The sequence below is a fragment of the Dipodomys merriami genome, unplaced genomic scaffold (genome assembly GCF_024711535.1).
Source record: "Dipodomys merriami isolate MVZ:Mamm:240054 unplaced genomic scaffold, mDipMer1.0.p SCAF_2, whole genome shotgun sequence".
Classification (NCBI taxonomy): domain Eukaryota; kingdom Metazoa; phylum Chordata; class Mammalia; order Rodentia; family Heteromyidae; genus Dipodomys; species Dipodomys merriami.
In genome coordinates this window covers 119,299,457-119,314,406 of record NW_027203381.1, presented here as the reverse complement: position 1 = coordinate 119,314,406, position 14,950 = coordinate 119,299,457, and the positions used below count along the sequence as shown (strand labels likewise).

The window sequence follows — 14,950 nt, the reverse complement described above, 5'->3', positions numbered from 1 at the left end:
CTCCCCCCCCTCCGGGTCCTGCCTCCAGTCCGGCTGCACCTCTCTCCACTGCTGCTTTAAGACTGCAGAGCGCCCCAGCGGCCAGAGCAGGGGAGGGGTCCCGTCCCCACTGCTCTCTCTCCTCTCCCTCTCGCTCCTCTCCGCGCTCAGCCAGCCCGGCACCCCCGGCAGGCAGGCGAGGAGGCGAGGAGGCAAGGAGGAGGAGGAAGAGGAGGAGGAGGAGGAAGAGGGAGGAAGAGGGAGGAGGAGGAGGAGGAGAAGAGGGAGGAAGAGGAGGACGACGAGGACGAGGAGGAGGACGAGGAGGAGGACGAGGAGGAGAGGACGAGGAGGAGGAGGGCGGCCCGGCGGGCAGCCTCGCGGGGGGCCCCGCGCCATCGAGGCCACGGGGAGGAAAGATGCGCCTGCCCGCCCGCCGGCTGCCGGGCTGCGGAGGGTGAGGCCGGCGGCGCGCTCGGAGCCGGAGCCGGAGCCCGCGCAGGGAGGCGGCCGGCCGCGCGTTCCGGGCGCTGGGCGCCCGCGATGAGCTCTGGCCCGCGGCGGCCGCGCTCGGCGGCCGCTGCCCGGCTGCCCGCGGCGTCCTGAGCGGGCGCCCGGGGCGCGCGGCGGCGGCGGGGCGCGCGGCGGGCGCGGCGCGGGGGCCGCGAGCCGGGGCCGGCGGAGCGGCGCAGCGCGGGGGGCGAGGCCGGCGCGTGGCTCGCTCGCTCGCTCGCGCGCGGGAGGCCGGGCGGCAGCAGGGGCATGTGGATACTGGCCCTCTCCTTGTTCCAGAGCTTCGCGAATGGTGAGCCCCGGCGGCGGCGCGCGGGGGGTGGGGGGGGCCGGGCCCGGGGTGGGGGGTGGCGGGGTGGGAAGGGGTCTGTGCGTGATGACCCCCCACGTCCCCCCATCGGGGTTCCATTGTGCACGCTTTGGTTTATTTTAAACACATGTGTATGGTTTTGGAGAGGGGAGGTGGCGTGGGGAGGGCGGAGGGTGGGGGCTCTGTCATGGTGGCCAAGTGACAGCTCCCTGCCCAACTCCGCGGCCAGGCGCCCCTGCGCCAGGTGAGGCCAGGGGGAGGAGCGGGAAGACGGCCGCTTGGACTAGGGCAGCCTGCGAAGGGCCGGGGCCGCAGGGCCCGCGGGGGCTGCCCGCGCCCCAGTCTTGCCCACATGCGCCCTCATCCTGCGACAACCCACCTTCCTTCCTTCGCAGCAGGCTCTGAGAAGGGACCCGCCGGTCCTTCCCAGGCTCCGGGCGCAGCACCCTGTCCCCACAGGCCGTCTATGTAAAAATATGCACCCATGAGCATTACATCATCGGCAATTGGCAAATTAGAAAAAAAAATAAAAAACACCTGTATAGTTGTGAAAAAATAAAAAGGAAGGAAGGGAAGCGGTGTGCAGGGTCCCTGCGCCTCTCCCCTCCCGCCCCTGCTCCCCGCGCCCCGCACCCCCACCCCGCGTGTGTGGGAACCCTCTTTGCCCTCCACAGTCAGAGCCAATTAGCAAGTGTGGCCGCACCTTGTCGGGCTGCCTGTCACCTGGTAGATAGGAACTTCCATGTACCAATGGCTGCCTGGCAGGCGGGAGCCGCAGACAGTGCTTTGGTGTCCTTTGCTCCTGCCTTAATTCCCATTTCGGATTTCAGGACACACATCTGCATCAAATGTATAACCTGATGTCTATTAACATGAAAGCACTGAGCAGGATTCCTTGCGCAGGTGGGGAGAGAGGGAGAGAGAGAGAGGAACTCTGGACCTAGAGAGGAAAGGGGGAGGGTTGTCTAAGATTTTCCTGGAAGATAAAATAAGGAATCTCTGGCTGCATTTCCCCCTTCACCTGCCCGGGAGGAGCTTGCTCGCCAGCAGGCCGAAGGAAACACATAAACGCTGCTCTTGATTTTTTTTTTAATGATGACTAAGAAAAGAGGAAGCCAAACACAGAAGGAACTCTGGAATGGAAGATCAAAATGGTACTTTGCTCTTTCCTAAGAATCTAAAGCAAAGTGTTCCAAAGTTTCATGTTGAGATTTCCTTCCAGGGGGAAATAAAACTGCAACAAGTTGTGACTAGATACTCCTCTTTCCCAGAGGACCTTCTTCCAGTCCAGCCTGCCTCTTGGGGTGGAGGCGAGGAGGAGGGGTGAGCCTTGGGAGCTAGAATGAGTAAAGGGGAAGTCACTCCTTTCTGCTAGCCTGCTCCTGTGCTCATGGGAACTCACCAAAAACTGCACAAATGAGGCAGGCCTGTGCAAGGCGGCCAAGCTCAGCAGCCTGAGTTACCTGTCAAGGCAAACATCTCTGAGCTCCTTGCAAAAGACCTGGGTTATAGGATGGAGAAGGAAGTATATGTGTCAGGATATTGAGTGAGACTGTGCTTCTGATGATCAGCCCACTGATACCTATTTTCCAGTTTAAGAAGTAAATGACAGAAATAGTCATGAATGGCATGACTATGGGCATGTATGGGCATCTCTGATGTGTGTGTGTATGTGTGTGTGTGTGTGTGTGTGTGTGTGAGAGAGAGAGAGAGAAGAGAAGAGAGAGAGAGAGAGAGAGAGAGAGAGAGAGAGAGAGAGAGAGAGAGAGAGAGAGAGAGAGAGAGATAGTTTAGGATCACTATCCCATGATTTAAAAAATATAGAAAGGATTGTATAGAGAGAAAAGATTGCAACTAAACCTCAATATTCTTGTACGTCAGGGAAAATAGATGCACAGATAACCTATGTATGTACATGCAGGTTTAATGCTGTGGGTACAGTCTTCAAGACTTAATATCAGTTGATAATTAATCATGAGTACTAGATGAACATGGGTAGACGGATGACACAATTCGGATGATGCAATATGGACCATACATGCAGATGGATATTTTACATGGCTCCAGTTTGTGGTCTGCTTCTCTCTGTTAGAAGACTATGGAGCTAGCATGGATTAAAAATGGCCCTCTTTTTGTATGATCAACCATTGAGAAAAACAAGAAGTGTGCCCACAGAGCTTTGGGCTTTTTCAATTTTTTTGAGGGGGGGAGGTTGTGTTTATAAGCAGCTTTAGAGTTTTTCAAGGAAAGATGCTCAACACATATGATTCAGAGCATCATGAAATATATACTCAGGTTAAAATAAGATAGAGTCTGGTTTGGAACACTGGCTGTTCCTAAGACTGTATTTCAAAAAGCATGAAAGTAATGGTTCCAACCTATCTGAATGAGACTTTTTTTTTTTAAAAATGGAGAGATGTTATTTTTTATTTTCTCGGTCGATAGCTATCATGTTTTGGCCTCTCTTGATTTTGAAAAAAATAAACAACCTTGAAATAGTAATATTTATTACTATGAACTCTGATACCTTACCTGATTATTGCCAGGCCTCCAACATCAAAGTGCCTGAGAGGATAAGATGGTGTTTGCACAAGGTTATGCCTTTGCTGTTTGAAGGAGTCAGTGCAGCAGCGTACAGTACAGTGTCTCCTCTTCTAAGCGGGAGGCAGCCGCTGCATTTTCTTCCTGATGTGATGGGATGCTCCTTTATTTCTTAATAAAAAGCATGGCTGTTGGACAGACTGCCACTGCATTTTGGACAGGCACAGGGAGCTCAAGGGCTGTCCCTTCATGGGTTAAAGGCTTATCAATGACCTCACCTGATAAGGTGCTGGAATTATTGTAAGCAGCCCAGCTGTTCTGCAATGCTCCAAAAATCCTCACCCGGGGGCCAGTGGTACTGTGCAAGACCGAGGGGCGTGTGCATGCACGCGCATCCACACACACGCCACTCCATGTCTGCCCAGTGCATGCAGCCCTCTGCATCATGTTCAGTCACGAGTCCTCTTGATTCAAAGCCCAGAGCACAGTCTAGTTCAAATCCCTATGAAAAGCATACAGCAGGTTAGCTGACAAGCAGAGAGGGGGGAGCGAGCAGATTTATTAGAATACATTCCTGCTGTATCCGGGCATCTCTGCTTTTTTTTTTTTTAAACATACATATGTACATCCCTTGACACCGTCTTTTCTGAGCCGTGAGGGGTTACGTTTTACCGCACCCTGCTCTCGGTGATGAGGGGTGCTGGTGAGGGTGGGTGGGGTGGCGGTGGCGAGGGGCTCACAAGGACAAGGTGAGTATGCTGCCTGCACCTGCGCTTCTGGTCATCCTCCGTTTGCCGGGTGGGAATTGCTCACTGCATTGCTGGTATTTTATTTAACCACCGAAGCAGACCTTTGTACATACGGATGCACTCTGAAGGCTTTGAAGGTGATATTGTAAAAAAAAAAAATTAATTCCCAGTAACAGGATGTCAGCAAAAAATATTCTCTCCTCTCCCCTATCTTTGTTAAGCAGATTAAAATTGGACCTCAAAATTCCAGGGTTCATCTAAAATTCCCAGGCTTTTTTTCTTTAATGGAAGATGCCCTGTGTGGGAAACCAAAATGCCAGGCAGACCTTTAATAAATGCCAGCCCAGCCGATCTGCCTCTGCTCCTTGACTGTCTCCTTTGCAGCTTGGGTGTCACCGCGCCATTACAGAGAATCAGTGACTCACGGGTAATATGGGAGGGGAGACAAAATTTTTGACTCAAAATTTGCTGGCTGACATCTCCAATGCCATGATCTCCACGTAGCTGGCCAGAATTTCAGCACTGGTGCGTCCAGGGGGCAAATAAGATATTCTGACTCTGTCCAACGGAGACTGGCTTCCTTGTACATTTGGCATTTGATGGGAGGGGTCCACCCCATAGGAGACTGAGAATTCATGCTTTGAAAATAGAGACATGAATATACACATCGACCAAAACCTGCGGTATGTGGAGTTCCTCAAATCAGCTGAGATTATGAATTTGACTCATGCATAATCAATAAGTGGTGAGGCAGCGTACGCTTTGCATCAGCAGGACATTGGCGGTGGGGGAGGTGGTGTCATTTTCAGATAACTCCTCTACACGCAGGCTCTGCTGTACCTGAGTGGCTGGCTCACCTTCCCACAGCCCGGCAGGCGCCTGGGGCCGCACACGTCCGCCGCTGTGGGTTGTGGGTTGTGTCTGGGCGAGGGGCATTTTCTTGGCTGCCTTGCTGAAGTGCATGCTGGGCCTGGCCATGCAGGGAGACAGGGAGGTGGTGTACCTGCATGTCAATTGTGTCCCCGCCTTAGGACACTAGTGGGCGGCAAACCTCGCAGGACTTCTGCCAGCCAGCCAGTCTTCAGCAGACAGGCAAAGCCGCTGCCTGGGATGGAGGGAGGACCGCCGGGAAGCCACCTTGCCAGCATCTCCCAAGTTCTCTGTGCCAGCCCAGACTCCATGTCTTGAATGGGTTTAAACAGGAATCCTCAGCAGAGGATGGCTGGCTAGGGAAGGTCTGGCAGGTCTTTGTTTTAAATTGTAAAGGAGGATTCTCCCCCCCCCCCCCCCCCCGCCCCCACCTGGGGCTGGTGCAGAGAAGGGCATTTGCATAGCCCTTCCAAACTGGAGAGGGAGCCCGGCTTGGCGTGGCGTGGGCCTCTGAGGCTGAAAGCTCTCTGCCTGATTGGCTGACCTTCCAATGTCATTCCAAGAGCCCAGCTTCTCCTCGCTGGTGGCGATGCCTCCCGCCCGGCCTGGTCCTCTGCGCTCCCCTCAGTCTCCTCCAGAGACGGGGACTCCTCCCCCTCCTCCAGGCAAATCAGGCAGCACCTGTTTCCCAGCACTCTGGGTTAACTCTTCATGTTCCAGACAGCTGGATGAGGGAAATCCTCTGCCCTTTTTGCTGTCTGGCCCTTTCCTCCTCCCTTGATATTTATGTTCTTTAATGCTTTGAAAATGCAATTTGTTAAAACCATAGATGCATTTCCCTTGCTAAATTTCCTGAGGTAAGACAACAGGAATGGAAGAGTCCAGCAGCCCCCCAGGGTGGATGGGTGGTGCTGTTCTTCTGCAGGAGATACACCTCCACCTGGGCAGGAAGTAGGAAGCACCAATGGGCAGGTGCAGAGCCCTGGATGTTGGTTCAAAAGTCAGGAAGCTTGTGCCCATGATGTTCAGAAGGCTGGGTCCCATGATCTGTCCCTCTGTGATTCTGTGATCTCTTTTCCTAAGGCCTTGGATTTCCCCCTTGATGTGGTCCTGCTATCTGGAACTTGATTTGGTGTTTGCTTGAGTAATGATGGGTCTCCAGGACGCTGCAATGTAGGCCACACCCAGCCATGTCCTCAGTACACAGGTTGCTATCTGGTTTCCTTCTGGACCTAGCAGCCTTTGCTGTGTGGTTCATCTCCCCTCTACCCACTAATTCTAGTAGGTGGGTCGTACGGAGTGTTGGGAGGAAGCCAAGTGTCCTCTTGCTCTGACCAGTTGTCTCTATGGCTAAAGAGTTTGTTGGGAAAAGGATAATTTTCTTCAAGCGTTTGTGAGCCATCTCCTTCCTCTGTCCAAAAGAGGTCCGCCCTTGGGGATGTGGGCCGTATGCAGCAGGCACAGGGGCTTCCAGTGCCATCTGTGGTGTGGAGCGTGTGTCAGACATCTCAGCCGACGATCTCTCTCTGGCTTGGGCCCCTTGCAGGCTCCCGACACGCTGTGGGATTCCTGTGCAATGCTTTTTGCTTGTCATGTTCTTAAAGCCAGGGAGAGCATCAACCTGCCCTTTAAGCTTCTCCCACAGTGCCCAGGAATTCATTGCTTCATCAAAGAGTCACCCAGAATGTTAAAAAAAAAAAGCTCCATTTCTTAGGCCTTAATCATCTTTTAAAAGCCATACTATCGTTTTTTTAATAGTCATGGATTTATGGGTTTCTTGGCATTATCTTATTTTCCAGCGAAACCAAATATAAAAGTCCATACTCCATCAAAGTAACATGAAAGGAATATGTTTCAATCAGTGTTAAAATTCCAATTTGTATTCAAATGTAGGAATCAAGTTCAATGTCGTCTAGCTTACAGTATGCATCTCTTTTTGATTTCTGGAGATCTGTCTTGGTTCTATGTTGGTCAACACTGATGATTTTGTTTTTATGGTTTTTTCTTTTTTTTTTTTTAAACATCCAATTGTATAGTCTTTGGTTTTCATGCCCCTCCATCTGTGTAAATGCTACGTCAGGGTTTAACTGTGAGGAGATAGATGAATCAGGTTGAAAAGATAGGAGGAGGAAGAGGCTACTATTCAGAGGCAGAATGACAGCGATTAATGAATCTTGCCTACGTACCTATTTTAAGTTGTGTGTGTATATATATATATATTTTTTTTTCTTTTGCTCAGAAGACAGCGAGTAAGATTTAAGAGTGAGCAAGCAATCCTATTTATAGAAATCCTTAAATGCGGCGGGAGGCAAAGGCAGTGAAAAGAAGCCTTGAAAATGCAAGGGATCACCTCCATGCTAAACGCTGGCTGGCGTCCCCGTCTCCCCGTGCTGCGCAAAATTTCAGAGGCGGAACAAAGCCTACTATACCCTGGTGGAAATAGTGCAACATTGCATCGGACTCTTGGCAGAATATTCTAGAAATGGCTCTCAGTGTCTGAGTCCATGTCAGATGTGGGGGATGGGGGAGGGCACCTATGCCACGCACTCCTGTGTTGTGCACACATGCACATACGTGCATGCACACACGCGTGTGCACATGCCAGGAGGGCCCCGAGCAAGCCTGCAGGCAGAGGAAGGACAGGGTGTTTGTAGCACTGCTGCACACATTCATTCTGCAGCAGGCGTTGTCTTCCAGGCTGAGGTGCGGTGGCAGCACGTGAGAAGAAGAAAAGCAATGTGCACGTTCAGAGCAGAGCAGTTTCTGAGAGGAGGGCTTGGGTTTGGGCTCATGGGACTGTCATAGGCCTCCATGTTCACCTGCTGCTAAGTCTTTGTGTTTCAAGGGTGAGAGGGTACTTAGAACCGGCCAGCCCTGCTTCGGAAGGTGGAATTTTTCCTGGGCTCTGTGGTTGACAGACATGTTACAGGACACCGTAAGCTCCCTTAGAAAAGTCTTTATTTCATATTTTAGATTCTACAAACAAGTAGGATCTGAGCCTTGTTCATTCTGTGTCTGGTTATTTCACTTAGCATCAGGCCCTCAAGGTGCCTTAAAGATATACAATTTAGATTATTATTTGGTTTTAGAGAAATGGAATAATCTTTGTTCCTAAGGAAGGTCCGTGCTCATGACAACATGTTAGGCAGCTCCAAGTGAACCTGGTTTTCGAGTCACAGGGGAGTCACTCAATACGGGGGTTCGCTTGGATCTCTGCGAGGCCTGGACTGCCCCACAGCCAGACTCTTGGTGAAATATCTGCCTTTCATCTTGGAAAGAAGCCTGGTGATGTGGGTTGGTCTGAAGCCCTAGGCTCCGGGATGGGTTTAATGAAGAGGTGGTGGAGGGAGATTTGTTTGGTGTGCCTGCTGATTTGGGCTCTCATGAGCCTGAACTCTTTTAACAGTAAAGTAACTTTTCCCTCATCAATAATACGGTGGAAGTCAGTGTATCATTCTTCCTAGAGATCTGAATTCTCGCCTCACTAGAGAATTCTGGAAGACAATGCTGTGGTAATGACATTCCTCCAGTGAAGGCCCTGCTGACCTCTGGGTTGCCAGTGGCTTCCTTCCCCTGTGACGCTGGTGCTGGTGGTGGAGCCAGGGTGAATGGTTCTGGCTCTGGACAGCCGTGCGGTTTGGAAGGGCTGATGGGAAAGCTCCCCTGATGTCATCAAAGCAGCATAGAGGCCTGTACGCAGACAATAGGACCAACGCCCTTCTGTGTGCTTTGCGTCTCCTCTGCCTGTCTGCAGAGACACTCAGCTCTGCTGTGGAAACTTTGCACTTTGGGTAAACATATTTCTCGGGAGAGGAACTCGAGGTCCGTATCTCTGGTACGATTTGATCAGGTGTTCCCCTAGGAGGCCCAAACCCCAGGTCCCAGGCTGCTTCATGACTGTGTTTGTTTCTTAAAATCAGTTGTAGAGTATTTTCAATAATGGATGTGTAGCTGCCAGGGTAGAAATAACAATGCTTCCTAATGCTGCTAGAAAGACTTCAGGAATGTGTCGAAGTCATCCGCCCATGATGACGGGTGGCATCCTGAAGATGGTGGCAGAATGCCAGGGCGAAGCTGCCGTGGTGGTGGAGGGTCCTGCCGTGGTAGCCATTTTGACTCTTTTGGCTAAGGAAAAGGACGCGCAGAAGAACGGGGCAGTGCTCCCCCGGTGCCAGAACTCTCCCTGCACAGGTTAGCCGAGTTGTGAATCGGAGCTCACGGCCCCTGAGAATGGAGGGCTGCTTACCAGCTGCGTTGCCTGCATGCTAGCATTCATCATCCAAATCAGTAAGGCCTAACACTTCGGTGGCTACTGGTTTAGAATGGCTCGATGGGGCATTTCTAGAAATGTCTGGGGAGGAAAATGTTCATCTAGAGGTGATCTTGGAACCCGCTTGGCGTGATCTTTTTACTAGTGGCTGATTTCTTGGTCTCCTGGGATCTCCCGTCGTTGCTACCTACAATTCCCTGGGTATTCCCAGTCACAAGAAACTGCTTTTTGTCTCCCAATCCCTGTGACTGCCTCTATTGCCCCGTTGCTGTGGATGGAGAGTAGCACATGCTGTTGTTTCTGTGGTGGATGTGCTCAGAGACAGCAGGAGCTCAGGCACATGGCAAGAGCAGGGCCGTGGAGGGGGAGGCTGTGTCCCCCCACGGGCACACTCCCTCTGTGCATGTCAGGCAGTCGACACCATGAACCGGGCTGGAGTGAATGTCCTTCTCGCTGAACCGTCCTCAGGGGAGGCTCAGGACAGATTCTCAATGCACAGGGGGGCCAGGCTGGGGGAAGGGGAAGAGAGACATGGTCGTTTCCTGTGGTGTTCTTCTAGTCCTGACTCTCCCATTGCAAAGTCCAGTGCCGGGACCTTGGGGAGAGGCTGCAGTGGGGGAAGTTGCCAGCTGTTTTTGGGGGGTCAGCCGAGTCACCCATTATAACCATTCCTGTGTACTCTCCCAGCTCTGCTCCTGTAGCCCTGGGTTGTTCCTGTCTGAGGCGTGTGCATTATTGGGTGTTCTCGCTCACGTGGTTCAGGATCCACCTTTGTAGAAACACACACTTGGAAAGCGATCACCTACACCTGACTGAGGCAGGGAACAGGCTGGGAAGTTGACCCAGTAAAGTTTTAAGTCCATCACAATACACTGTTGGGGAACTCCATTTTGGGTCATGATTGATTAGAAGGAATGCATTTGAAGGGTAGAAGAACTTCATGACTACCATGTGGAGATGAGAAAGTCTATGATGACTGGAAGAGGCATGGTTGATCTGGCTAGGACCAATGAGAAGGTAGATTCTAGTAGCTTGAGAATTATTTATGTGTACTGGCATCTTTTTACTGATCTATCTATCTATCTATCTATCTATCTATCTATCTATCTATCTATCTATCTATCTATCTATCTATCTATCTATCTATCTCTATTACCTGTTATTCTCTAGTCTCTCACTAGAGCTAGTTTCTTTTTATACAATTTAAAAATTATATAGAAGTAGTTTTACAAAAGTGCTTCTTTAAAATTTATTTATTCAACCAGGCACCAGTGGCTCACGCCTGTGAGCTACTCAGGAGGCTGAGATCTGAGGATCACCATTAGAAGTCAGCCTGGGCAAAAACGTCTGTGAGACTCTTATCTCCAATTACACACAAAAAGCGTCAATTGGTTCTGTGTGTCAAGTGGTAGAGTGCTAGCCTTTAGAAAAAAAAATGGAAAAACAAAAAACGAGCTCAGGAACAGTGCCCAGGCCCAGAGTTCAAGCCCCAGGACTGGCCAAGTAAATAAATAAGTTGTTTAATTGTATTTTCCTTAAGTAGTTGTACAGAGGGTTCTAATTCAACATGTCAGTTTGTGAGTATATCTTCATCAACGCCACCCTCCCGTTATTCTCTCTCATCTCTTCCAATTCCACCCACCCTGTCAAGTTGCTTGGTTCCATTTTCATGCATGGCATTGAATATTATGACTTGTAAGCCTGATTCTACTTCATTTCTTCCATTGGCTTCTTTGGTCACAGCTAGGGTCCTAGCAGAGGAAGCCCCAAGGGTGGAACTTGAAGATAGCCCACCTTCTGGGTGATTCTGTTGGTTACTCATGGGAGATGCGCTAGGAAGGAATGAGGCCACACAGGAGAGTGGATCTGGTTGTAGGGAGAGGATGTTCTTTGAGGCGATACACTTGCCTCCATTCGATATCAGGGCAGAAGCCTGGTGTCAATTGAGACATGACAGATTTAGGGGTCATTTTGTGTGTTGGATTTTCATGACATCTGCTCTCCTCTCTTAAGTATATGATCATGCGAGTTGTAAGAAAAAAAGAGAAAATAGGCATGAAAGGATGTATGTATGTTTTAGACCTTGCTACATGTATGATAAAATTTAGAGCAGTTATCAGTGGAAGAATAATCTTTACAAAACACCATGTCCTTGATTTTTGAACTAAAATAGCCTTGACTGTGTGCTGGAGAGAGGCCTAAATTCAGAACCTTAAAAATATCTTTTGTGTGTGTGTGTGTGTGTGTGTGTGTTCCCTAAGATCTTATTTTAGATAATATTAAAAATAGTCTCTTGCTCCTAGGCATCTTAAACAAGTTTGCTGTTATAATTTATTGGCGACGATATCATGATTCTCTGTGGAAATGACCCTTCCGAGCGGCTGTGGTGAACGTCGCTTTAGAAGACATTGGTACGAAAGCCGCTGCCGGCTGAAGGCATTTCTTTCTGCTCTCTCATCACTGTGAGTTAGGTAGACATCTCTCTCTGCAACAATAGGCCCCTCCACCTCTGTGCCTTTCAAAAAAATTAGAAAGGAGTTAAGGAGTCGCGAGCTCTGCTGAGGGAGTTTAGGGGAGAAGATATCCGTTTAAAATAGCCGGAAGTTCCCTCTGATTGGGAGTTTTCCAGCCTACTCAGTGTGGTTCAGACTCTGCTCTGTTTAGTTTTGTAGTAGAGTAGCTCAACCTTTCTCTCCTGTTCCCCATGGAAAGGCCGTAAGTATTTCCACCATCAGTTTTAATAACCTGAGATAGACCCATGAGGAGTTGTAAGTAGTAAACCGCTTACTTTTCTTGGTTAAAAAAAGTAAAAAAAATTAAAAGGGAATCATGCAGCTGAGTTTTCTTTATTAGGACGAAGCACTGCAGCCCATAGAGACAGTCTGGTCTGTACTCCGAGGAGGTGGACGCTTTCCCCTGGGGTGCAGCATGAGCAGGTCTAGACCCCTTCCTGGGTGCCTGGACCCACAGCGATGGGGGCCTAGGAAGGAAGCATGGGAGGCCGGCTCTGCTCTGTCTCCTGTAACCCCTTCTACCTTCCTGTCCTGAGGCTGGGAAGAACATCGGAGACTCCTGGCACATAGGAAGCACAGGAAGGACCAGGGAGAACAGGATGGACACAGGATAGATACAGGATGGACACAGGGAACACAGGATGGACAGGGTGGACACAGGATGGACAGGGTGGACACACGGAGCACAGGATGGATACAGGAAGCATAGGGTGGACTCAGGGAACACAGGATGGACAGGATGGACACAGGATAGATACAGGATGAACACAGGGAACACAGGATGGACAGGGTGGACACAGGATGGACAGGTGGACACACGGAGCACAGGATGGATACAGGAAGCATGGGGTGGACTCAGGGAACACAGGATGGACACAGGATGGACATTGGACACACAGGGTGCATAGGAGGACACAGGCTGGACATGTGGACACAGGAAGGAAGACTTTGTGGCTGGCTTCCGTGGGCAAGTGGAAACGGCTATCATCCTTCGCCAGTGCAAGGCCTGTTGGGAGCCTGGGTGGGCGTAAGCGTGGGGTGGGGGTCTGGTTGCTTCTCAGAGAACCTGAATAGGAGAGGTGGCTTACAGGACTCTTCCATAGTTAGGCTTTAGGGTGAGCGCAGAGCTCTTCACACAGACATGAGACTTGGTGGAACAGAGGACTGTTAGTTTAGGCTTATTATTTTTGGCAGGCAGGACTAAAATGGGCCTTCTTTCTCCTCTTCACGACCTTATTAGTATTTTTTCCCTTAAGGTGGGTGCTCTACCACTTAAGCCATAGCTCTACTTCCGGCTGTGGTGGTTAGTTGGAGACAGGAGTCTCAGGCATTTCCCTGTCCAGGCTGGCTTTGACTTGCGATCCTCAGATCTCCGCCGCCCGAGTGGCCAAGAGGACAGGCTTGAGTCACAGGTGTGCAGCTTAACTTTGTTAATTTTAAAGAGATATGGGCTACCGATAAGTTCAATTCTGCTTTTGAGTTAAATCCGAGACTCTCCACGCAGGGTGGTTTTGCAGCCAGAGGGCTGCTTGTCAAGTTCTAGAAGCAGGGCAGTGATACCTACATCCAAAGGAGAGAGACCAGCCTTAACAGCCCATGATGGTCAGCATGGTTCTAAGACAAAGAACTATCCTGTCCAAGACATTAAGAATGCCAGGGGTGAGAACTCTGTGCAAACTAGCTGCTATAAGGTGGCATCCACTTACAGCCTTTACTGGGCTGGGAAGGTGGCTCATTGGTAGAGCGCTTGCCTTGCATGCATGAGGCCCTGGGTTCGATTCCTCAGCACCACATCAGCAAAAAGAATAAAGCTGGAAGTGGTACTGTAGCTCAAGTGGTAGAGCACTAGCCTTGAGCTAAAGAGCTGAGAGACAGCATCCAGGCCCAGGGTTCAGGCCCCATGACCGGACCCTCCTTCCCTCCCAAAAAAGGCCTTGACTATGGGTTCTGGAAGAAGATGTTTTGAAGCAATTCTCTAAAATGCTAGCATCTAGCTTACCACCCACCACTCTCCATTTACTATTTCCCTTTTTTTTTTTTAGTTGTGGGGCTTGAACTCTGGGCCTGGGTGCTGTCCCTGAGCTCTTCAGCTCAAGGTGAGCGCTCTACCACTTCCAGTTTTCTGGTGGTTAATTGGAGATAAGAGTCTCACAGACTTTCCTGCCTAGGCTGGCTTTGAACCTCAATCCTCAGATCTCAGCCTTACGAGTGTGAGCCACCGGACGCCTGGCTTCCTTTTTTTTTTTAAACAAATACAAAAAGAAGAAGCCAAATCTGTGTTCTTTCCTTTGTCGCAGAGAATACAAGGCTGCTTCTATCCATCTTCTCAAGTGACTGCGTGAATTCATGTTTGATCAGATGATTAAATTACAATGTGCTTAATGCTCAATGCTCTGCTAAATGTCTGCTAAATGCTCTGCCCAGTGTAGTTTCGCTCCCTGGTTGTCTTGTCACCAAAGAACACATGGAGGCTGGAGGCCAGAGGCCTGAGGCCCGAGGCCCGAGGCCTGATCTTGCTGTGGATCTGAACCTCCACCAACTTGGCACTGCAGATTCTCTTTGTTGTCTGGTAGTGGGAGAGAGGTTACTTCTGTAGCCTGGCCTTTAAGGCAAAGGCTTAACTGGATAACATTTGAGTTAGGAAGTGCTAATTATTTGAAGATATTTGATGGAGGGTACGGGTTAAGAGTTGGTTCCCTCCTGGTGCAGGCCCTGGGAGGGCGTGCCCCATGCTTATTTCAAGTCTGTGTTTCCATAGAAAGCATCCTGTTGTGTTTTGCTGTTGTTGTTGGTGGTCATGGAGCCTGAACTCTGGGCCTGGGTGCCATCCCTCAGCTCTTCAGCTCAAGGCTAGTGCTCTACCACTTTGAGCCGCAGTGCCAATTCTGGCTTTTTCTGTTTATGTGGTGCTGAGGAATTGAACCCAGGGCTAATGCATGTAAGGCAAGCACTCTACCACTGAGCCACCTTCCCAGCCCCCTATTGGTTTTTAATACTATGGTTTGCTGGGCCCTGTGGCTTACGCCTGTAATCCTAGCTACTCAGGAGGCTGAGATCTGAGATTGTGGTTTGAAGCCAGCCCAGGCAGGAAAGTCTGTGACACTCTGATCTCTAATTAACCACCAGAAAACTGGAAGTGGTGCTGTGGCTCAAGTGGTAGAATGCTTGCCTTGAGCTGAAGAGCTCAACACCCATGCCCAGTGTT

At 50.3% G+C, this 14,950-nt stretch overlaps 1 protein-coding gene across 1 annotated transcript in view; it reads left to right on the top strand.

The window, feature by feature from the left end:
• The first annotated feature begins 650 nt into the window (after positions 1-650).
• Dscam (DS cell adhesion molecule) overlaps positions 651-14,950 on the top strand; it is a 448,055-nt gene continuing 433,755 nt past the window's right edge. Inside the window, exon 1 of the mRNA XM_070030727.1 lies at positions 651-784. Coding sequence (XP_069886828.1) covers positions 742-784 — 43 coding nt within the window. The 5' untranslated portion in view covers positions 651-741. The remainder of the gene's footprint in view (positions 785-14,950) is intronic.